Source organism: Lathamus discolor, chromosome 4 (genome assembly GCF_037157495.1).
Source record: "Lathamus discolor isolate bLatDis1 chromosome 4, bLatDis1.hap1, whole genome shotgun sequence".
In the NCBI taxonomy this organism is placed as follows: Eukaryota; Metazoa; Chordata; class Aves; order Psittaciformes; family Psittacidae; genus Lathamus; species Lathamus discolor.
Window position 1 is genome coordinate 53,075,281 of NC_088887.1, and position 25,553 is coordinate 53,100,833.

At 41.5% G+C, this 25,553-nt stretch overlaps 1 protein-coding gene across 1 annotated transcript in view; it reads left to right on the top strand.

The window, feature by feature from the left end:
* The first annotated feature begins 1,816 nt into the window (after positions 1–1,816).
* The window catches only part of ANOS1 (anosmin 1), a 144,165-nt gene continuing 120,428 nt past the window's right edge, over positions 1,817–25,553 (top strand). The window contains exon 1 of the mRNA XM_065677478.1: positions 1,817–2,105. Coding sequence (XP_065533550.1) covers positions 1,914–2,105 — 192 coding nt within the window. The 5' untranslated portion in view covers positions 1,817–1,913. The remainder of the gene's footprint in view (positions 2,106–25,553) is intronic.

Here is a 25,553-nt window from a genome sequence, read left to right on the forward strand (position 1 = left end):
GAATTGGGAACAGCATTTCTAAGTCACTTATGCCCTATGCTCACTGCAAGAAGCAGGTAGTTACTCCAGCTCCAAAGATGAGGAAGACTTCTGGAGGTGTAGCTGAGACAGGGCGCTTCCAAAACAGCAGGAGGAACATGGTTACACAGTGCAAGCAGCAGGGAACTTGTGTGCCAGGACATGGCGGGTGACCTCGTCTTCTAGCAACTGTGCTCCCTCAAGCACTCAAGGGCACAAACTGTCATCTCAATTTGTTCACACTTGCAGTAGGGATTCTAGCCTATCAGCTCCTTTCAAGTGAAGATTTCTGGCCAGCTGAAGAGACAATGTAAGCTTCAGAGAAATATCTAAACTATAATTTTTCTCGCTTTCTATTATATTTACACATTATCAATGCTGCTTCCCTTTAATCTGTGCCTTTTGTGGTAAAACAGTAAAACTATAGCCAGAATCTACAGCTAGAATTTAATTACTGTTTCAGTAGTTTGGATGTAGCAAACCTTTTCATATTTTGATTTTCCTATATATATTGGTGTCTTGAAGGTGCATGCACATAGAATAATTACATTGGGGAATATGCTTTATTTCAGATTTGTGTACATAAGGATATCTAAAAGACCCATTATACTCATGTAAAATTAGTACAAGCCAGACCAGTTGAAGGCCTTTGATGAGATTTTAAGTGACTTTCCTAACGAGTGCTTAATTTATTCTAAAATTTGTCCCAGTAAAGGAGGCTCCTGCAGTCCGTTTAATATAGGGTTTGATAACCACATTAAACTACTACTTATAGTAATTAACTAATCTAGCATTAACTCCTGAAACGATCTGAAGACAATTTATTTCAGTTCATATGACCTTGGGATTTTTAAGTTTGGGAGGCTCAATCCACACGCTCCAGTAAGAAAAGATCCACTTGCTCTTTCTAGTAGCATGCATACTTGCAACAGGAGGATCCCATAGAACGTACACAGAGAGAGAGGAATGTGGTACATAACCTCTGTGCTACGCACTGCAGCTTGCGCTCCCCGCCCTGCAACTGACTGAAAGGACGTGAGCTGAAGATGTACACCGCATGGGAGCCATTTTTAAAGCTCAAGGCACTGATTTAATTTTGTAGCTATTACCCAGAGGTATTTGGACTAATGACTTGTAGATCTGAATTTTTAAATAACTCTTCGGAGGAGCCTTTATGGGTTTCACCTTGGGACAAATGCTCACCGCGGTGTTCCTCTGCAAGAAACACCGAGTTTCAAAAAGTAATTTTCGGCCTTCCTGTCCTTTTTCTTAAGAGAAGAATTAAAAGTGACTACCGCAGACAAGGCTTCAAGGGCCGGCCCTTTCTCCCGCCTGCCGATACGCAAAGCCACGCTCGGGTTGGGCCGGGCAGCTCCACTCCGGCAGCGCAGGGGCCAGCACCCGGCTTAACCGCATCACACCGCGGTGCCGGTCCGGCGCTACGGAGACCCCCCGCCGCACCCGCGTGCGTGTGAGGACGGGCGGAACGGCTCCCCCGGCCGCTGCAAGCCCCGGCACCCCACAGGTGGTGATGGGGGCTAACACCCCGCGTCCCAGCGCCGACCCCGCCGGGCCGACCTGCCCGCGGCCACAGGTCCCGCCCGCCCCGGCACTGGCGCTAGGCGCAGCCAATGGCGCGGGCGCTGTCAGCCTCGGCCCGCCCGCCGCCGGGCGGGGGAGGGCTGTGTGCCGGGGAGGGCTGTGTGCCGGGGCGGGCGGGAGAGGGCGGGGGTGAGGAGAGTTGAATGATTGAACTTTCTTGTGTAGTTTCTGCGGCGCGGAGCTGTCTGCCCCCAGCGCAGCCCGGCACCAGCCCTCCGAGCGGGAGCTTACCCCAGTGCCTGCCGCCCCCTGCAGCGCCCGGCCGCCCCGCTGCCCTCCTCTCCCGCGGAGCGATGGTGCGGAGGGCGCCCGGCGCGACCCTCGCCCTGCTCCTGTGGGTAACGGCCGCCTGCGGCAGCCCCGACGGGCCGGGGGCCGGCGCCATCGCCCGCAGGCAGGACGAGGCTTTCTCCACCGCCAGATGCACCTCCAGGTGCCTGAGCCTCCAAATTACCCGCATCTCCGCCTTCTTCAAGCATTTCCAGGTAGGGGCATGGCGCCACGCTGGGGCGCATCGCCGCCGCCCGGACTGCCCGGCGGGTGCCTGAGGGTGCCGCGGAGTCGGCACCGGCGTCGGGTCAGGACAGAAAGGACGGTGGGGACGAGGGCGCTGCTCGGCTAACTTGGGGGCCGGCAGCCGGAGGCGGCGGCGCGCAGGTGGGCACGGCCCCGCGGCAGCGCCAGGACCCGCCGGTGCGTGCGGGCTCTATGCACGGCTGAGCGGAAGATCGAGGGGTTCCCGGCACGCCGCACCCCGGCACACGCCTGTCAGTTGCCCGCCAGGCGGGCGGGCTGAGTCCCGGGCATCGCTGAGCCCCGGGCATCGCTGAGCCCCGGCTCCTTACAGGTGCTTGGCGCTCCCGGCCGCTGCTTCTGGCACGGCGACGGGGCCCGGCAGCTGCCTCCGGGGATGCCTGGAGCGAGCGGGCCGGCCGCAGAGCGGGGCTCCTGGGCCGTGGGTGCGGCTTGCTCCCCGGCGGTGCTGGGCGATCCCGCGGGGCTCCGCCTGCCGACGGGCCGGGCAGGTCGTCGCACTGAGCCGCCTGCGGACGGTTCGTTTCACCAGCCTGGCGGGGAAGTTTGACCTTATTTGTCAAGAGCGGTGATAGGGAAAGGGTAATACTTGGTTCCGACTTCCTGGGTAGGTGAGGGTGGGAATAACTCCTTATTTTCTGAGTCGGAGAGACACGTCTATGGCTGTCGGGAGCGGGGAAATGGGAATGAAGTGGCGGGAGACCTGCCGTTGTATAAAATGAAGTTAGGGGCAGGGGGGCCCTAAATCGACCGCGCTGGAAGCGGTGAAGGAGGTGGTGTAGCAGCAGCGCATATCTGGCCGTCCTTTCCCGACTTCAGTTCTACACTCACCTTTCCCATCTCCCTTCCCCACCTGTTCTACATTGTGCAAGAATTAAACGCAGCAGACTATCCAAGCCGTGTAACCTCTCCTATATAGTCATCCCTCTCCCTCCCTCCGCACTAAGTCACTTCTTAGGAAGGGCGGGCCAGCCCGGTGGGAACGGGATGACCCCACCTTTCGGCAGCGTGCAGGGGACCAAGTGGAGAACGCGCTGCCTGTGCTTTCCTGCCGGATGGAAACAGGAACCACTCGGGCAAACGTTTCGGATAAAGCAGTGTTCAGGGCCGGGGTGTTGGCACGAAGGGCAGGTTCGAGAGGTATTTACGGATAACCCGGTTTAAAAACAAGAAGTCGGTGTGAAAGGAAAGTTTTAACAGGTTTGTTTCAACGGCAGCAGGAGGGGTTCTGTGCCTCTAACCGGGTTTGGGCTAAAAAGACTCGGGGTGTACCCTGAGGCGGGTGGGGAAGGGGCTGCTTTGAGCTGCGGAGTTTTCGCTGACCGTGGTCTCTTCACTGAATGGCTTGAAGGAGGGTACCCATTAAAATAGTTCATTATCTTGGAAATGGATTAGTATTTTTTATCGCGTTGTCAAGCGGTTGTAACTTACTTGTTTTACAGTTTCAGTGGCTAAAGTGGCAGTTTAGATCAAGCCAATTTCTGGTGAAAGGCGCTTTTTGTGTTTTCTTGGCAAGATTTCTTTTCCGACTTAAAACTGCTGACAGAATGCACATTGCCAAACAATAGTGATTACATTTTAATTAGCCAGGGTGAAATAAGCTGCAAATTACTCAGTAAGGACTTGATAACGGGCTGTTTTCTAGTAAACAGTTGAAAATCTCAGTTTTAACCTCAACCTGCTGAAGCACACCGTAATTTATCTAAATTATTAGGGATTAAACTCCTGCTAGACATGGAAAGACGGTAATGTTTGGAAGATAAAGTGTTCTCCTTTATAAAAGTTAAGCTTCCCATTGTCTTTTAATGAGGGAGAGGAAGAGAGTTTTAGAGTACTGCAGACATCCAGTGTTCTCACCAGAGACTGATAATACACAGTAGACTGTAGGACATGTTGGTCTGGGCTGTGTTACTCCATGAGGGCTAAAGGATACGATGTTCCTTTCATCCACCCTCTTATCCCTGTTTCTAAACTTCCCCCCTTCCCCTCCCCATTTTCATTTCAACTGGTAGCAGTTTCTGGAGCTCTTTTCATTTCGGAGATGCCCACTTATCTTGTAATCTGATTCAACCTTTGAAGCGAACTAAACACTAGCTCGTCCCAACTAGAGCACGAAGGAACTCCAGTGTCTCCCGGTTAGGACAAGAATTGAAAGAAGACTGACCCAGTCATTTCCCAGGCCTGCTTAAGCTACAGCCTCAGTGGTGGGGGTCATGGAGACAGCAGCTGGGGGCTTCATGGGAGGTGGCCTTCCTGACCCTTTAGAGAGACCTCATTTCATGTAGTTCATGGTACTAAAGCTGCACCGCTAGTAACGTTTTAGAGGGCATGAGGTAGTATGAACAGGAAATCGGGATTAATTCTGTACCTGCTGGCTCTGTTGTTTGAAAGCCAATTGATATTTTTCAAATTTGCAAAATGCTAATAAGATATTTTAATTTATTTTCCCCCACAGAGAGTTTTAATGCATTTTTTTCTTTAACATCCTTATTTGTTAGAGGGCCAAAAGAAGTGTTTATTAAAAAACCCAACAAATAACAACAAAAAATCCCCCCCAAAATCCACTTGCATTTGGGTTGCAATTTCAAGCCTATTTTAAAGGTGCATTCTCTGTAGGAAATTGTTCTAACCAATGCATAGGTCACTTTCCCCTTCCTTCCTATGTAGGCTATTGGTGTGGGTGAGAATTAATTACCTGAATCTAAAGCCTGTGATCTTCAGAATGCCTGTTGAAGAGGCTTGCTTTTTGCTATGAAATTCCCATGACCAAGGAAGTTTTCCAGTTTTGGGATTGTTGAAGAATCTAGGTGGTGGTTACACCAGATGACATTTGGGATCAATATGAGAGTTATTGTACCACATAGGTCTTATAGCCTGATGAAATATATACAGTTTATTTCTGTCTGTGAGTTATGTATGGGCTGGGAAGTTTCACACAGAACATGCTGGCACAAAATCCTTTAATGAAAAAACAACCAAAAAAATGTAAGGAATGGGTCATAATGTTTTCTTATTTTATATAACAACATATTAATTACACTAATTTACAGGAGAGAATGATGTTTAATCTATGAGTGAAGGGACTCCTACATATCTCTTCTGTCTTCTTAGAGTAGCAGCATTGTGCTTTATCTTGCTTTGGACTTTGGTCGGTGAGAGGAAGCATTTTTATTCTAATGTGTAATTTGGCCAGTGCTACTGGACAGCGCTGAATGAAGTGTTTATAGGGCTGTGACCTGGAAAAGTAAGGTAAAGAGAACATGAAATCTGGCCTAATGTTTGGGGTACTCACTTTCAGCTGTTTTGGGTGTTGAGACTGGGGTTTTACAAAGACTGTTGCGTAACACGCATAAGTGAGTAATCTGAGCATTCTCTGGAACCTGTCCATGCTCCTGGGTGACTGCATTGACGAGCAGAGTTCCTCCTGCTGTACTTTGTTTTTGGCAAATTTCTTTGTAAATCACCGAAACAGATGATGGTGGTGAGAGTGTTCTTCCAGCAACCAAAAGCCAAGCCAAGTGGCCTGCCTACAGTGTAGAAGATGTAGATTTGGACCTGACAGTCCTGCATCACAGTTGGTGTTGTGCTCATTTGGCTGTTGTCTAACAGAACATGACTGTGTGTCAATAAGGTGCCCTTATGTCATGGTTTAAACCCAGCCACACAGCTCATCTGCTCATTCCCCCCCCTTCTTTCCCTCCCTCTACTCCTCGGGGGACAGAGGGGAGAATTGAAAAGAATGTAACTCCCACGGGCTGAGATAAGAACAATTTAGTAGCTAAGGTATAACACAAATCACTACTGCTACCACCAGTAATAATAATGATGAAGGAAATAACAAGGGGAGAGAATACAACACCTCAGCACCAGTCAAATGATAACTCACCCAAACCCACCTGACAGAGCACCAACCGATACCTCGTCCAACCCCGCAGTCCCCAGCCCTTCTGGGTAACTTTCAGTTACATCCTGGGCATGATGTGCTGTGGTATGGAATACCTCTTTGGCTAGTTTAGGTCAGGTGTCCTGTCTCTGCCTCCTGCTGGCTTTCCCTCCTCCCTGGCTCAGAAAGTCCTCGGTCAGAGTAAAACATTTGTGTTATCAACTCTGTTCCCAGGCCGAAAGTCAAAACACAGTGCTGCACCAGCTACCAAGAAGGAGAAAAATAACTGCTACGGCTGAACCCAGGACACCTTATAAGATGGGAAGGGGATTCCTCCTCTAGTTTGGAATGAAAGGAAGGGCTAAGGTGACTGGCTCAAGAAACATCAATACTGAATCCTTTGTGGAAAAAGGCATGCTGTTTTAGGGACTGAGATTGTAAAGAAGAGTGATGTAATTGAATACATTCTTCCTTTCAACGCTTTCCTACTAAGGCAGTTATCAGTTATTTAGCTGATTTACAGGAGAAAATTAGGAGTTCTAATCTGATGTATCCAAAGATTATTTGTGAATCTGGTTTTATAGCAACCTACGAAAAACCCTCTTGATGATGTCACAGTTACTGCGCAAGTTTTTGTATTGCTGAAAATGGTATGGCTATAAATAGGAACCTCTCAAGTGTCTTCCTGCTTAGTATATGAAACTTGACTAGGGTAAAGGAGATGTCAATCTTACTTCCTGGGTCAAAAACTGGGAGGATGGTAGAGCATACTGCAGGAATGAAGAATGCATGAAAAGATGGCGCAGAAAGAATTTGGGGGTGGTTGCCAGCCAAATTGACAGGCTGTGTTTTGTGGTATGAAGTCACAGGAACACAGAGAGGCCACAGCCACATGCTTACAGAGTGTCAGGGTAGTTGAGGCTGGACAGCACCTCTTTGCAACCTGTTCTACTGTCAGACCACCCTCACAGTGAGGAAAATAAAAAAGTGTTTCCTTATTTCCCAATGGAATTTCCTGTGTTTTAGTTATTGCCCATTGCCTCTTCTCCTGTTTCTGGGCACCACTGAGAAGAGTGGCTCTGTCTTCTTAACTCCCTCCGATCAGGTATTTACAAACATTAATGAGAACTGCTTGAGCCTTTTCTATTCCATGCTAAACAATCCCAGTTCTCTTAGCCTCTTCTCATCTGAGAGATGCTGCAATCCCTTTGGGGACATGCTCCACTAACTCCATTTCTCTCTGTGTAATGGGGAGCCTAGCACTGGACCTTGTGCTCCAGACATGGAAGAGTGACTAGAACAGAGAACAGTAGTCACATTTTAAACATATAATGCCTGCTAAATATTGGCACTTCCTTCTAGATTCATTCTCATTATTTATGTTTTTTCCATTAGTTTATATATGACCATTTATGATTGTCAGTGCCTCAAAACCAAAATGCCAAAGCTAAACCAACTCAGATTTTTTTTTTTTTCCCCCCACATTTTTAGGTATTGGTACATCTCATTGTAGTTGTAACTTTTTTTCTGTTTGTTTGTTTGTTTTGTTTCAGTAGTAAATTGAATTTTAGCAAATCTGTTTCTTTATTCTTAAGAGGGAAGTCCAGGTGCATTGGGACATACAGTGTGATCCAGAGCTGGGGTTCGTGCTTGAGTAGGCTCATGAGAGATTGTTTAAATTCGTTAAGATGTATACTGTTTAAAAACATACCAGCAAGTGTGTGCATGACCTTGGTCACCTCGGGGTTCTGTATTTTCATACCTAAGCTAACTTATTTGAATAGCTGCATAAGTTACAGTCAAAACTTTTGATACATGGTAGACATAGCTCAAATGGTAGGCCAGTTTCATGTTATATGAAGAGAAATTACTGAGAGATTTCCCCTTGTAAGTGTGGTTTAGTATAAATCTCACTGTAATGTAGTAAAAATTAGGAATTAGTACTGAGCTAGATGAAGTAAGGCTAACTCTTTTTTTTTTTTTTTTTTGAAAAGAAGTGAAAATACTGTTTTCAGCTAATAGATCTATATGTTGCATGTTTAGTAGCTGTTAAGAGGGAACAATGAGGCTTTAAAAGCTTGTTTTATCAGGTGATTGATAACTTTATGGTGGTAGGAGGTTGCTTTCACTCTTTTAGGTGGACTGTTGCTTGTCAGGGCAACTGAAGTTTTTTGAAGAAAAACAGGCAGTGCTTTTAAATAAATAATAAAAAGTTCTCAGATTTTAGGTCTGCAAGTAAATAGTGTTCAAGTGGTTACCTCTAGATGCACAATACCAGACTTTACTTACAAGTCAGGCAGCTAGTTGTCTGAATGGCAGCACATCTGCCTTCAAATTGCTTGTAACTCCAAGGTGACTGCACCTGCAAAAATCTACCATTGATTCGAGCTGGGGAAAGTTGTAGGCCAGGCTGTAACTCTAGGGTGCATGTGCCTCTCTGTGCTCCTCAACTGTCTTGAGTAATTCTGAAACAGTAAATTACCTTTCATGAAATCTTTGGGAAAGGTATGTAATACTTCTGTAGTGAGATGTAGTAGACATGTGGTGTGTTATTCCCAGAATGTTTCAGTTCCAGTGGATAAGCTGCCCAGGAACTGAGTTTGCTTAGATCTTCTGGGACATGTTCACAATCTTTTCTACATGTTACTACTTAGGAACTGTGTACCATCTGCTTGTGTTGCCATTTCAGTACTCGTCTCCTTTCCAAACATAGTCTTTGCGTTAAATAATTCTGACTTTCATATGTCTTGAAAATCACACTGCTGTTAATTTTCTTTCCACAGACAAATTTAAACATTTGTCATTACTTTGATTTTCTCAAAATTCCCAGTCATTCTTCTGTCTTTATTGTTTGTATGGGGTATGATCTGAATTATTCTGGCATTTCATGTGCTCTTATTATTGAGATCTGCTGTCATGAACAAGAAGTGCAAAGATCTGGTATGTAAAAACTTCGAAGATAAAAGGTTTGTTTTGAATTATGATGGTTGCCTCTAGTGAAAACACTTGCATTATTCGCCATATAGTGGAATTGAGCCACCGTCTTTGCAGATGTATTCTGGTATGGTACAAACCTCCCTAATTTCAGTGGGAGTTACGTTTGCTTTCTTATAACCAAACTTAGATCTCTTCCGCACAAGTGAAGGCTTGCGCAGTTAATATGAGTGAAGGGGTTACAGAGCCTGGTCTTTGTTTGCTAGCAGTTTCAATTACTCAAATTTGGGAACTTAACCTTGATCATTGCTTTCCCAAATTAGAATGCTGGTTGTGCCACAGCTGTAAGTTTTAAAAACAAATCAGATGTAGCGTATGAAAATCTAAGCAAATGGTGAGCCATTGTGTTGAACAGTAAGAGTTGCCAAGATACTTTTCTTGCATTTTACTGTGGATGCTTACAATTTAGAAAATTCCTCATGCTATCTTGTTCATAAAATTGCTGCTGAGTTGGTAAATGTGCCTGATACCAGATACAGTAAAACCAATGAGAATGCTGCTAGTAAGTTTGGAGGCAGATATTTATGTATAGAAAATATTGGCAAAGCATGGTTTTAATGTCACAGGTGTGTGCCAGGGAGGGAAAGAGATACTGCTTTTGAAGAGCATAGAAGACTCCTGAAAGAAAAACACTGGGAATTCTGAAATGTAAATCGTTTTTTCATTTGAACATATATATCCTCTTACTATAGAGTGAAAGGTTATATACTAGGTAGTGTTCATATTAAAATTATTATTACAACATTATTCATTGTCTGCATATGGGTTGTCTCTGTGATTAACTAGGCCTCTGAACTGAATTTAAATGTTTGGTTTAGTAATTGTCCTATAAGAAGAAAAACCTCAGTACATTTCTGAGACAGCTTGAAAACCAGACTGATCTACATGCTGAACATTTGTCATTTTGGAAAGGCAAAGCTTCTTGAGACTGAGTGCTGAATTTGTGTGTGTCTACAAATGGGGATTATTATTCATAAGCTGGTCTGCATCTCCATTGGCTATTCTGGGTGAATTTTTGCTTTCTCTGCTTTTGAGTATGTATCCAAATTTTATAAACCAAAAAAAGGAAGTGCTGTTATTTGGCATCCATATTTTCAAAGGCTGAAAAGAAGATTAATGACTGAATATCAGGATTATGATACAGAAGAAAGACACATCCATATTAATATTTAGTAGTCAGCACCTAGCAAATGTAAGTGTTGCACCAAAAAGGTACTTGCCTAGGAGTTTACACCAAGGTTCTTAATTTTTTGACCTTTCCCACAGTTGAGCCTTATAAGGCCTTATATTTCAAAAACTTTTGAAGTCCATGAAAAGCCTTCTGTTGATTTCAGCTGGACCAGGTCCATGTATTAACACTAGGTCCATGCAGCCTTCATCGACAAAGAGTGCTGTGAACTTGGTATTCCAACTCTAGTTGTATCCCTTTTTGAGTCTTTTAATGTTCAAGAGATCACAGGACGCAAAATTGGAGAGCTGGGGGTGTTGAAAGGTAAATGGACACTTTAAACTGGAATGTAGAGTACTGTTCCTTTCATCTCTGATTATAGAAAATCACACAATCATATCCATCCTGTGAAGAGAATATCAGATATTTTGATATTTGGGGAACAATTCCAGCCCAAAGTTTTAACCAAATTTCCATTGACTTTTCTGAACCATGTTTTCACCAAAGTGTCTGTAGACTTTCAAAAAGATATGACATCAAAGTTATGTAAAAATGTAATACAGGAAAGTGCATGCATCTTTCACACAGCTTATTATACCTTTATGGGCACTACACGTTTTTCTCCCCTCAGTCTGTGTGTTACATTATGTTCCTTTAAAACAGAAGTGATTTGGCTCAAGCTTGCAAAGGGTGTGACTCTCCGGTAAGCCGCTGAGATTCCTGAGAAAGGCATGGCTCTAGAACTTGCAGGAGAATCAAAAGAACAGACAGAGAGTCTCAGAAAGGAGAAAGCTTGAGCTAGGGGTCCTCCAGCAGGCACACAATACTGGGAAGAGAAATTGTCTAGGAATAGAGGGGGCTGTAGATTTGACTGTTACACAATAAATTGAAACTAAGGCTGTGAAGAGAGAATAGACACAATAGGTATAGGAAGTGTTGTTTGTAAATATTTTTACTCTCGGGAGTTTTACTTGACTTGAAAAGGTTAATTTTTCTTTTTTGTAGGCTAGTAAAAATGTGGGTTGAAAATCCTTTTGTCGTCATTGGGAAGTCCAGTTACAGGTAAAACCTCCAAGGAGATTCACCACAAAGTTCTAGCTAATTTGTGGTCCATGTATACCAAGGCAAGCAAATAAACATTAATTTGTTTTAGACCAGGGGTTCTCAAGTATGCAGCCTCTTCTCAGCTTGTTTTCATTCATTTCTTTATTAAAAGTAACTTGGGAGTGTGAAGGCTGAATGTGTCCTAGTGGTGGCAACTTGCTCTTTATTTCTGTCTTTCCGGAAGACTTTAACCACACCAATGGATTGTGAGAAAAGAGGGGCAAAGGAATGGGCTACTTTGGATTTCTGAACAATTCCTGCTCTCCAAACATTACAAATTTACTTTCTGGGGAGTTTTCAACAAGAAATATGTTCTAGTGATGGCAGCCTGCTCTTTTGAGTCAATAATGTGATTTACTTACATGTATTTTGAACGAAATAGGAATCCCAGTTCTTCAGGAAAAGCTTTGAATCTTCTTATGTATGCGTTCTTTGCATTTTCAGAAGTGCTGGATTTACTGTATTGTACATATATAGTAAAGTTTGGTCATGTGATGAGAGAAGAACTGCACATGTTTTATTCCCATACAGTAGAGAAAGTGAAGTGGCTTTTGCTGGCAGTATGTTGGGCACTTGTCTAGGATGTTGTCTTTCAAGTCAGAAGTTTGATTAACTGCTGCCACTATAATTTCTTAAGTGGTCACAACTCAAACTGCAAACCTAGTTAAGGTAGTGAAGACTTTGGTTTTTATTGTCTGTGTGGGCTGCAATCCAGCTGCCATAGATATTTGCCCTGGGTTCAACAGTAGCAGTCATTTTTCTCCTTCTTAGTAGCTGGTGCAGTGCTGCGTTTTTGATTTTCAACCTGGGAACAGTGCTGATAACACTGTTTTTAGTTGGTGCTCAGTAATGTTTACTCTGACCAAGGACTTTGAGTCTCATGCTCTGCCAGGGAGGAAGGGAAGCTGGGAGGAAGCAGAGACAGGACACCTGACCCAAACTAGCCAAAGAGGTATTCCATACCACAGTATGTCATGTCCAGTATATAAACTGGGGGCAGTTACCTGGAAGGGGTAGATAACTGCTAGGTTGGGCTGGGTATTGGTCGGCGGGTGGTGAGCGGTTGTATTCTCTTCCCTTGTTATTTCCCTTAACATTATTGTTATTGATGGTAGCGGTAGTGGTTTGTGTTATACCTGAGTTACTGGACTGTTCTTGTCTCAACCCATGGGTGTTATATTCTTTCGATTCTCCTCCCCATCCCTCTGGGAGTGGGGGGAGGGGCAGGGAGTGGGTGAGCAGCTGCATGGTTCTGGGTTGCTGGCTGGGCTTAAACCATGACATTCGGTTTTTCTTTTTTATGGATTGCTTTTTAGGGGAGTTATCTGTGCACTAAATTGGAAAAAAAAAAGGAACAAAAAGATCACAAGTAATCAAAGTTCGCATACCTGGTCATGGTTTCTCATCTCCTGATTTAGGCCACAGATCTAGGTCTATACATCATTTGTAGTTAATTGATAATGCTTTTTAACTGTTAATGATTTCTTTATACTACTGGAGCATTCCATTCAGGCCTCAGGGCATTTTTGGACATAGACAATATAAATTAATTTCTTAACCTCGTTGGGTGGAAGACTTTGGGTTTTTTTTGAGTTTAGTACATGTGTGAGCAGATACATAAGACAGCAAATAGTTGAATGCTGAGGAGTTGAATACTGATAATAGTATTAGTAAATAATAATAATGTGTCCTAATACAGTGACTGCCTTTTTTTTTTTTTTCCCCAGAATTTCTGTTTCTATACAGAAAGTAATTCAAGATGCTTTCTTTGAAAGCAGTGATATCACATTACTGTGTAACTACAGCTACACAATAATGAATTGCATCGTTACATACCACCATTTTTCCTACTCACAAAGAGCATATAATGTGTTGGCGTTTGATTTGCATCTAGCAATTCTGGGAAGGGAACTGGAACTTGGAGAGCTTGAGGTTTTCTTCTATTTTGAGATTTCTTTTCATGCAACTATGAATGGAGAGATCATGAATTAGCCAAGCGTTGGTAAGTCTGGATCTGCAGTAGGTGGAAGGAGTATGTGGGGTTAGACAAACTGACGCAAAGAGGTAAAGATAATTCCATTAATGAGGTACCTGCACTCTTCATATAATACTTAGTAGTAGCTATGGGACATGTTTGTCAGAATAAATAAGGGAAGATGATGTAGATTTTTGCAGCTAGCAATTTATTGTTGTTTTCTTTGAGTTAAAGATTTGAATAAATAGTGTGAACGACAGTAGTCTTTTGGCAAATTTCATGCATTTGCTGTTCAATGGATCTTTATTGACCAGGCAGTGAAGGAAATTTGACACTGCACATGCAGCACATTAGCTCATATTAGAAAAGATTTACTTTAATTGTAGAACTGCACACATACACATTTAAGCACTGGACAGCGCCAAAACTGTAATTATGGTTTCAATAAATGTGCAACAGCAAATAATATTTATTTCAAGCCTTCTTCCTGTATCCAAAACCTTCCTTAAGTAGGAAAAAAGAGCTGCAATGTGGACTAACCTTGAAAGTTAAATGTAACCTCAGCCGTTTTCCAAGTTGTAGAAAAGAATGAAGGTTTGCTAAAGAATATGCCGTCTTTGTTTTTGGGATAGAAAGCATGACTGACAGGTACTTTTAAAGACTAAAAAGCTTTACACATTAATGTACTACAATCTTCTGTTGTTTTGTTTAGCTGGAGATCTTTCAGACTTCTGACTGATAGTTATCATTTCTTCCATTTATATGATTGATAGTTTAATACAGGAGTTTTCTGGATTTCATTGCTGGCCTGGTTCTTATCCCTACAGCTGATCATAATGTATCCAGTGGTTTTAATGGAAATAAGCTTAGGCCAGTGCAAGTGTACTAGAAATGTCTGTTCAGAATTTGTAGATAAACCCAAGAAAATTCTGAGTATGCTGTTTAAAGAAAATTAACTTGAGCTTGTCAAATACCATCTTCCTGCATCTTTACATCATCCTTTACAAATCAAAGTGGTAATAAATGATACTATGCCATTAGGACAAAGTAAAACTGAATTGTAATTTGTCAGATGTAAAGCACCTTCACTTCAAATTAAGGTTTAGAGGAGGTTCTTGCCGATGGTAAGGGAAGGTAGAAGCAACTTTTATATAACCAGAGTTTAGTACCACTAAAGACAATGAATAAATGTGGAAAAAAAAAAATAGGTATTGTCCAGTTACTAATTGTTAGTGTATGTGTCCAGGCATCCTTAGGGATTCCAGTGCATCCCTCGAAGTTTCCTCAATAGGCATGGCTTATCCTTTTAATAATAGGAGCAGATGTCAATTTTTCATGCCCCTGAGATGCTTACTCATACCTAGTAGATCCATCTGGTATAGATCGAGCCTCAGTCAAGTTGTTCTCATCCATGACCTTCCCACTGAGAAACCAAATCAAGCATAGCTCCTCAGTTCAATAGGAAAGAAACTTGAATATTATCAACATATTTGTAGTACCACAAACCACTGCCTTTCTTAATTGCTTTACATAGGTGACAAGGCTGGTAAAATGGAAGGAATCATTATAATTGGGATAGAATTCCTGGAGCATGCCACCGGTATCTGAGACTTTCCAAATATAAAACAACTAAAAATACTGTCAGTTCTGCAAAAATAGGTGATTTAAAAAAGAAAAACAAAATGGTAATATAAAAAGCCTACTACTAATACAAGATGTTGACAACTGTTATTAACCTGATTTGTCCACATTTTATGAGCTTATTGAAATGTTTTTCTTTTGTAGGTGTTAATATAGACCAAATGTATAAAAGAAAATATTAGGCTTCAGAGTCAGTGTGATCCTTGCAGTGGAATCCTATGATTCCATGAAAAATTCCATATCCAGTTGTTTACATTAACTGAAGGCTTTAAAATACTCTGGTTTGTGTAGGGGCTTAGGCTGATCTTTGACATCTTTCATGTTACAAGCCTTTCAATAACTTCAATGCAAATTAACCTGTCTTAATGTTTAACTCCTTCACCTAATGCCAGAAAGGTCGTGATGGATCTGTCAGGAAATGATTGCTCTGCATAACAGCTATATCTTTGGTAACCAAAGGTGTAAATGACGAATGCTTTAGTCCTGCCTTGTGGAGAGATTTATTTTCCTTTTATGTCTTCATTAGCTAGTTATCAGACTGTATTCTAGAAAGCCAGCACATGAAAAGCTTTTATGCTTGTGGACAGTTTTATGACAATATGATGAGGTAACATAAATCTTCCACTGAAGACTGTTACTGTAGAAAGATGCAGTTAATATCACTGTAGCTCAAACTTCATAATAGTTGAGAAAGATAGGTATTTTTTATCTTTCTCAAATAATAGAATTTCATGCTGTTCTTTCTGTTCTTTCTGTTCATCTGTTCTTTCACAGTCTTAGGGTGCAGGATTGTCTAGAAGACTGGACTGTAGCAATTGTCCTGTGTAATATATCTTTCTTGTGGCATACAGTTCTTAACAAACTGGGAAAAGCTCCTAAGAAAACTAGAAGGAATTGATTATATCTATTGTAACCTGTATTAAAAGGATGTATATTCCTCTTGGGAATATACTATTGGTGTTGCAGGGCCAAAAGGTCCCAGCTAGGATTGGGTTAGTAGGCATGTTAAATTTCAAGTGGAAAGGGAAAAACTCACCCACCTTTCTGTGTTGCTCCTTCACTTGATGCCTGTTTTTCATCCACTGTCAACACAATGTCATTACAAGCTTTGTTGTTCTGGGAGCTGTTGCCGTTCCTTAAAATAGGATAGGAATAAAAATGTCGTCTGCAGGGTTTACAGGTCTGGGAGCTAGGGAAGGAGAGCAGCACTGATCTGGTCAGAAGTGGGTCATGACTTCCTCTTTGTTACATGATTCAAATAGGAGAACATTAATTGGGTGCATGATGTGCGATATCTGACCAGTATGCAACTGGCATCCATTAGTCTTTACTGTTGGCTCAGTGTGGCAGTCCTGTGTATTTGCTTTCTACAGAAGTGAGAGCTGGGTTGGGAAGGGACAGGCCAGGGGCCAAACCTATGGGACCAGTGGAGGAGAAGAGTGTTAACTTGCATGGTGTGATTTGTTGTTGGGTTGTGCTTTAGAGATGAGACAATGATGTTGTGGCTAATTAAACTGTATCCATTACATCTTGTCTGTAGTGTCTATAATGAAAGCAGATGTATGGAAAGACTAGCAATTAAAACAAGTCTGGGAAATACGACTCCTTGAAATACTGCTTTAACTGTTGTGGTGGAGACCTTTTTCATGTGGCTGATGTGTTTTTTTTTTTTTTTAATTAATGGTTACTGGGTGTATGTGTTAGTACTCGACAATATTGTGTTAGTGCTTTGCTCAGATTGAAGACAGGCTGTTCCGTTTATGAGCCCAAGGGTCATTCGAATTTGGACAGTTCTTAAATTTCTGAATGACCACAGAACCTTTCTGTAAAAATTTTCTAGGAAATACCAGGTCTGGTGAGGTGCACGTCACTTGGTGAGCTAGGTCTTCTATGGAAAAAGAAAAAAAAAAAACCCCAAAGACTGTTCTAAACAACTGTCAAAGCTCCAAGGACTGTGCTAATTTTGATACTTGGTTACTTTTGAGAGCTTTGCTGTGCACTTCGATAATTCTTCTAAAATTGATTTTTCATATAGAACTGTTTAAATATGAATGGGTTTGTGGAACTATAAATAATAAAGTCATAGAATAGTTAGGGTTGGAAAGGACCTTAAGATCTCTAGTTCCAACCTCCCTGCCGTAGGCGGGGACACCTCACACTAAACCATGCCACCCAAGGCTTTGTCCAACCTGGCCTTGAACACTGCCAGGGATGAAGCATACACAACTTCCTTGGGTAAGCCATTCCAGTGCCTCACCACCCTCACAGTAAATTGTATAAATGTATAATTGTATAAATGTATAATTATAGTCAAATTTTAGACTGCATATTTAATCTGTAGGATTGTTATTTGTGCTGTTTTTTACTGTTGAGATAACAGTTTTCCATATGCTTTTACAATACTAAAAAAACTTGTGATACTGAAGCAAAGTATTTATATTGGCAATGATGATTATTGAGCTTGTTACCTTTCAGAGATTAAAAAGGAGAGAGAAATTTTATGGTACTATATCAGGACAATTGGAATAAGATAGGGGATATTTGTCACAAATATTTTCTGTTGAGAAAAGTGCTGTATGGTATTAATTTGTTTTTCTTTTAGAAGGAAATGAAAATATATGTAACCATCAGCTTGTGGTGGATATGTCTGCTTCTACTGCTTGAAATATTTAGTATCTTGTAAACTAGTAACACATGCCCAAGAAGAAAGGAAATACCTTCCTGAAATTTATCATGTGAATTTCATGCAATTATATTAGAAGCGATTAGTATGTTGAGTACAAAAGCTTGAGCATAAAATTAGATGGTGCCTGATACTGAGTTGTAATAACATGGGTACTGAAGAGCTGTTAATTTTTAAGGGCAGGTATGTTAAACATACTCCTGCCGAAGATGAAGGTGTAGTATATAATGATGTCCCTCTCATACATACTGGAGCAGAGTAGGAGAAAGCACAGTAAAGCATCACATGGCCCATATGTAGTACAATGCATTCAGCAGTTTTATAATCGGAAATTACTCCATAGCAATTCCACGTGCATGAAGTAGCCTGTGTTCATACAGCTTATATTTAGACTATTTGTAATGGGAACTTTAGGTGATCTGAAAACGTATGGTGATTAGTTTTTTAAGGACATGAGACACTGGAACCTTAAGCATTTTGCAGGTCTGGAAGGGAATGATGTTCTGGATGGCCCTGAAACAGCGTGGCTTCTGAGGAAAATCTTGTCTAGTAGGAAGCACTGAAATACTTTTCTTACATGTTTGTGGGAGATTAGAAGTGTTGTAGCTGCATCTACACATTAGCGTTTTAATGTGGATCAGAGCTTGTTTTTGGAGTGAGTCTTCTGACAGTCATGATCATCTTTTGTTCCACATCATGGACTGTTCTGAGAGTTCATGCATCAAATTTCTTCTGAGTGAATGTAACTGGAAGCGATCATCCTGGGGGACCTAACATCCATTAGTGACCACGTTAGAACTAGTTGATGGTAAAGGTGAAGTTGGCATATGTGCAGTGCAGACATCAAATCCATAAACACCAGTTGTTTTAGTCAACAGATGTATTACTGTGGTTCACACAACTTCCTAGTCTGGAGATACCCTGGGGTGTTTGTAGTTGATTCAGGACTGATCAGCTGTTAGGCAGTGTAGGCGAGCACAGCCTGTGGTAAGTTGGAAGTCACCCAGCTAACTGACAATCTTATAATTATACAGAATAATAATATGGACTATAATTTTCAGTTATAAAGTCAAGTCAGCATCAAAAGCAGCATGCGCATGTCTCTGAAACCTGGATTATAACTCTTTTTTTCGAATATGTTAAAGTAAGTCATGTATGTCTACATTTATATTTTGGATAAGTAAACATCACGTTTTTAGAACAGGGATTGTTTTTTTTTTTGGTGTTAATTTCCCAGTAGGCTACGTTTATGTCACATCTTTGAGCCAGCAAATACTTTTATTGTTTCATTCTTTCATATAGCAAATCTGCTTTATGACTTTACAAAAAAGGCACATCAGTGTTTTGGAAGTGTGGAGGTTTTGAAATAGAGCCTGCAAACAAATAGTTGACAAGCTATCTTTTGCTTCCTACATTAATGCTATTAGATTAGTTTCTGTTCACTTCAACTGGATTATTTAACCCTCAATAAATGTGTGCAGAATTTGGCCCAAAATATATGCCTTAGTGTTGAGATTCCATATTTAATATCTTCAAGTTAGTGTCAGTGTATTTAATTTCTTCTACTGCTTAGTGAAGTTTATTTCATCTGGATTCTTTTACAGATTAATATAAACATCCGCTAATTAGAATAAGACCTCCTGTGAGATCAGTCTTAGAAGTGGTAAGAGTGAAGTCTGTGAAACCACAAGAAGGCAGTCCTAACTCACAAGTGTGGTGGAGACGAAAGGATTCCTGTGGCTCATCTGTTTTTACAGCCTGTGTTTATCTACTAGTTTTTCTATGCATTTGAGAAGACACTGCTATAAACAAAAAAGTGTTCCATACTTGAGATAGAAATTTAATCCAAGCAATACATAGTCTGTATCTTCAAAACTACTGACCTCTTGCTTATTCATTGGTAGTGACTTTTGATGACAACTAGAGAATGAATACTGTTATGTCTCATGGTTTAAGTGATGGTTGCTGATTTTACTTGATGCCTTTTGTAGTTATTCTTATCTTACATTTTTTTATATTTTCATTTTACTGTATGTAAAGTTGTCGATTTAAATATTTCAGTGTAAACTATAATGAAAAAGTCTGTATAGAAGTGAAGGTTGAAGATGCTATTACATGAATTGTTTAGGAAATGTCAATGAAAGGTTTAGGTCAGTAGACTTCTACTTGTATCTGTCTACAGGAGGATCCACCATATTGTTGTGATAGGAGTAGCACATTACAGGTGATGGCAGCATTAGTGTAAATACAAAAGAAAACCTGACTAAGACTTTTAAAAATTGTAATATCTGTATTTTCTGGCATTAAATCTAGATGTTTAAAATTAGACTGCAGTATCAGTCAAGCTGGTACCCATGATAATTTAATTTTGGTTTATATTTTCAAGCTGCTTTTATGTCACCAGAATGAATTATCAGGCTGATCGGTTTTATAACTGTTTCTTACATACAGTCACCTCTTTAACTTAATCTATTTGGATTAACCAGTAACTAACATTTACTTTTCTATAGTTTAAACATCTGTGGTATAGAAATGGCTTCCGCTGTGGCTAGTTGCAGTAACAGAACAACTTCATGTGTATGTTGCAAATGTATTCTTGCTTTTGGCTTCTTGTTCAGAATGTACGTTAAGCTTAATGCTGCATTTCTACATAAGTTTTTATAAAACCCACTCATCATAAAGTTGTTGAAGTGTCTGATGGTAATACATTTAAGCAACATGACTAATACCCACTAAGTACTGTTTGTTTTTTTTTTTACTTTTTGTCATGTTAGAATCCTATGCAGTGCTTTTATTTTTTTTCCCTTTTGGTAGGTTTTATATGTTGTGTTGTTTTGTCTGGCTTGCGTAATCTTTGTTTGGTTTTGTTGTTGAAATTTTGCTCTGTGTTTTTGTTAACTAGAGCAAAGCCTAAGGATATTTCTTATAAATCAGAAATAAATGAATATGTTGTTACAGACCCCAAAGCACAGTCTCCTACTGTCAGGCTCAGTGAGGGCTGGCTGCTCCCAGGGGATGGGGAGCTGGGGGCTGAGGGTTACCCCACTGCAGGCTATGGTGTCTACAAGGGGAACAGCCCCAAAGGGCTTGTGCAGAATGGGCAGAACTGGGCACTAGTAACAGGGTCAGCACCAGCCCCAGGCTTGGCAAGTGATGAGCCATGGTCATCCAGGAGCAACTGTGGGATGAGTGGGTTCATATTGAACTGATGAAGAACTGACTGAAGGGCAGAGCTCAGAGGGTTGTAGTGAGTGGGGCTGCATCTGGCTGGTGCCTCGTTAACAATGATGCTCCTCAGGACTCAATTCTAGAGCCAGTTCTGTTCAATGTATTTATGAATTATCTGCATGCAGGAGTTGAATGCGCCATTAGCAAGCTTGAAGATGGTATCAAGCTGGGATGTGCTGTTGATTCTCTTGAGGGACAGGAGGACTTGCAAGGGGGCCTGGATAGATTGGAGCAGTGGGCTATGATTAATGGGATAAAATTTAACAAGTTGACATGCTGGATTCTGCATCTGGGATGGTATAAAGACAGGTACAGATATGAACTGGGAGAGAGAGGAGTGGCTGGAGAGCAGCCTTGCAGAAATGGATCTGGAGGAGCTGGTAGGCAGCAGGTTCAGTAGGAGTCAGGAGTGTGTGTCCTGGAAGCCAAGACAGAAAATTGTGCCCTGGGGTGCACCAAACATAGCATAGCCAGCTGCTCAAAAGAGGTGATTATCCCCCTGTATTCCACATTGGTGTGGCCTTGGATAATGTGTGCAGTTCTGGGCCCTGATACTTAAGAAGGTTGTGAAGGTCCTTGAATGCATCCACAGAAGGGAAACAAAGCTGCCATAAAGGTTGGAAGGAATGTCCTGTGAGGGTTGGTTGAGGACTTTGGGCTTGTCCTTTGGGCTGAAGACTTGGCTGGAGAGGTGGCTATGGGGTAACCTCATTGCTCTCTACAACTCCTGAGGAGGAGAAGTGGAGAGGGAGGTGCAGCACTCCACTCCCTGGGATCCAGCGATAGCACCTGCGGCAATGATTCAAAGCTGCTTCAGGGCAGGTTTATACTGGACATGAGGAAGCATTTGTTTACCAAAATGGTGGTACAGGAACAGTGGAACAGCTTCCTAGAGAGGTAAATGATGCCTCAAGCCTATCAGTGTTTAGACGGCATTTGGACAATGCCCTTAATAACATGCTTTAACTTTTGGCCTGAATTGGTCAGGCTGCTGGACTAGATGATCACTGTAGGTCCTTTCCCACTGATACAGTGTAGTCTCTTCTGTTCTGTTCTACTTGAAAAGGAGACAGGGCTGGAGGTGTGGCCTCAGCTCAGATCACACCCTTGACTTGAGGGCCATCAGTCAGTGTCAGAGGGACAGACTCTGGAGCAGACGCCCCTGTGTCCATGCCAGTGGCTGGAGTGAGTAAATGTCTGGGTGCTGGAGGGCTTGTGTACTGTGGCCAGAAGAACTGGAGTGAGTGAAAGCAAGTGCCAGCCGCTGGTATGGGACTGTGGGTCACAGGGGTCTGTGCATCTGTGGTGGCAGTGGCTGGACTGAGTGTGGGTGAGTGTGTGCACACTGGTGAAGAGCCAGCCAGGCCAGCTCATGAGTAGGTGAGGTGGTCTGGGAGCTGGGTATGAGCATGTGCCTCCAGGGGCGAGAGGACAGTAGGTTGTCTGCTTCCTAGTAGTAATTAGGGTTGTCATATGGTTTAACATAGCTTAGAGGTGGTGAAAGTGTAGGCAACCAGGGTTTGATCATTTTCGAATGTGAAATGTCCCAGTCAAATGTTTACAGTAGAAACTGGTGCTATACATGTGTTTCTAAGTATCAAGAATGGTCTTGCGCAATAACACTCAATTTATGAATTGTTGCTGCTTGCTTTATTCAGTTTCACTCCTTCTTAGAACCATTACAAAGCAACAGAAATCCGTCAGCAAGGAATTAATTATTTCCTTAAGACATAATCTACAATGAGATAAAAAACTTTATATAAGGAACAAAATGTACATGTTTAAGCTGTTTTCTGTATCCTTTCTGTCTTTCCTGAATGGAAGCCAAGGAACCAGAATATTTCTGGGATTCTGTTGTATTTTATGAGTAGTTTAATGTCATACTGATACTCTTTTTATCTCTGGCTTCTCCAGTGGATGGTCTTCAAACTTGCCGTACATTGCACAGGCACATAGACGTGAAGATGCTAAAAATAGGTTTGTATAAATTGTCTTTGAAGGAGCAGTCCTGTTCCCAGAGGTGGGCCTTGTCACTGGGCTTTAAGACCTTGCTTGTTCACAGTCTATAACTTCATGTATCTCCTGCTAATTTCTACAGAGTGGTTCAGTTTTGCTGGCCAGGTTTCAGTCTTCACTCTAGGCTGTTGCTAAGAGTAATTGCAAAGTGTATAACGTCTATATGCTAGAGCATATTTACATTTGCTCTAGCTTGGTGAAAGATTTCTGGGACAAGTGTTCAAGTTGTTGTACAAAAGGATATCCTATCTTAATTTTTCTGCCTTATTTTCGAAGACAACTGTGTTCTCATCTATATGCAAAAAGGTAACTAAACAGAGCCCAGGAGAAGTCAGACTGTGGTTCCTTTGTCCATGCATCTATTACAAGTTCATGTTCAATTTCAAGAGAAAGGCTTTGAGAACTAAAATTTTCTTTCGTGTTTTACTATCTATTTGATATCTTTGCCTGCTAAGTGCTTAGGCTTTCCTGAAATTCATTCCTATGTGCATACTTAAGTATTTGGGAACTGGAAAGCCTTGCTTGAGTGTGTTGATTCCATTCTGCACCTTAATTCCACACTTTAGAGTTGGGCCTGGGGACACACATTACTGCCATAGATAAGTCCCTATACCAGTTTGTGTCCTAGTGAGCATGCAGTCAGGAAATCTATGTCAGGCACAGTACAAACTGCATTTTACTATTACGTATAATTTCAGGTTGTTGAGATTTTTTGAAAGGTTAAGGAAAGTGTTAGGAACGTGTCTCTTTAAATTCGTCATTGCAGCAGCTATTGATTTGTCTACTCCAATGATCTGTTTCATGTTGATGGGCACTGTAGTTTGAGGGGCTTATTTCTAATCTTCTTTTGTCATTTTTAAAGAATCAGTGAAGTCCTTGGGAGAGGCCACTTCTGAGAGATAGCAGATTCACTCAAATGTGAATTGAAGATTGGGCAGGGGAGAAAAACTTCTATGACTGATAATGACTTGCTTGTGAAGGGGTTGGTTTTTTTTTTCTTTTTGTTTTGTTTGTTTGTTTGTTTTGTTTTTTTGTTTTGTCACCCCCCCTTTGTCTCCCCCCCGCCCTTCCCCTCCCAGAGCACACTGTAGATATATGGAGATTGATTCTTCACTGCCTCTCTGTATGCATATTTTTCCTACGAGAGATGCTGCAAACTTTTCTTTAAGGCATAAGAGGGCAGAGAACACAGATGTTTCTGTCTTAATTGTTTAGGCCCAAGGACATTTGTGGTTTACCAGAGGAAAGCAAGTGCTCACATACACTTGCTGAAATGAAGCCTAGCAAGACTAGGCTTTTCTGAACTCTTGCCTTATACATGCCAAACAGTCCTGGTTTTCGGAGGTCTCATTCTGTTTATCTGCGGTTTGCTTTCTGGCAGGCTGAAAGTATTTGGGGCTCAGGCGGTGGCCTGAGTTCCTGTTGTCTTCATCTACTATGTGATGTTGGAGAATCTTTCAGTGTCACCTGCCCAACATCTTTCATATGACATGTCAGTGCAGGTAAGATACAATATTTGGAGTTGAGCAGTTTCTTCTCCTCTTCAGTATACAGATTAAGATACCTTGAGGTTGCCCTGAAGGTACACTGGTAAAAGGTTTACAAATGAGCAGAAACAGTGGCATGTAACTCTTTGTTGTGGCCATTTCTACTAAGCAGAGTCAAGGCATCACTGAAGGCCATGTCAAAACTCTGATTGGCATAAGTCAGGTCAGGACTGGATTTGAAGAAAAGCAGCTGTGAGGGAACTGAGGATGTTATATGAGAGCATGTAAAATGCTACAAATAAAATACAAATTTCTGATAATCTGAAATTAGCGTTTCAACCAGGTAAACTAGATTAAAAGCAAAAAAAACCTCACAGCTGAACACTTTTGTAACTTAACCATTTCCTAAGATGCAGAATGGAGGAGAGTGTTCATTTAGCATTCTTGCTTTGTTGTTCAAAGGAAGCCTGTCGAATTTGCTCTTTCACCTTGTACAATGAAGGATCACTTACATCATTAGTTTGTATAAAGTTAGTTCCTGAACAATACTTTTAAATGTTTTTTTTTTTAAACTTTTTAATTCAAGTGGCAGTAGATTTCAGTAGAAAAATGAAAACAGTTGTAGATATTGAAATTATGAGGTAGGGGAGCCACACATGTGGATATTTATGGCATTATTGTCTCAAGTAACAGATGTAATTCAAAAGCGGGAGTGCTTTTTCTATTTCAGTGGAAAGCAGCGGCATAACTGAAACAAAGTGGCAAGCTGCTACTAATCTGTTATTGCAATCAGCTACCTCTGTCACATTTTATATGAAGAAGAAAGGGGGGATAAATTGAAAGTAGCACATAAAATATTGTTTTAACGTTACTGCTGACTAGATCTGTAAATGGAAATAATAAATCCTTATACACCATTGAGTGTAATACTAAAGTATTCCCACTAGCATGTGTTATTTACGGCTGTTCTAAACTTTTCTTTCTTCTATTTATACATCTCTCTTTTCGAAGAAGTTGAACCTGACATGGTGCTCATGGTTAGCTCTTCTTATGTTAGCAAATCTCAGTTTTAGCTAGATTCTACAGTAACAGTGGATATAATGGTTTTAGAAAATCAAATAATGATTACATGGTAATCTGCTGGGAGGGTAAGACGAAATAAATTTTCATAAAATATTGAAATTAAATTGCATGAACTATTTTTTTTTTTTCCAAATTGC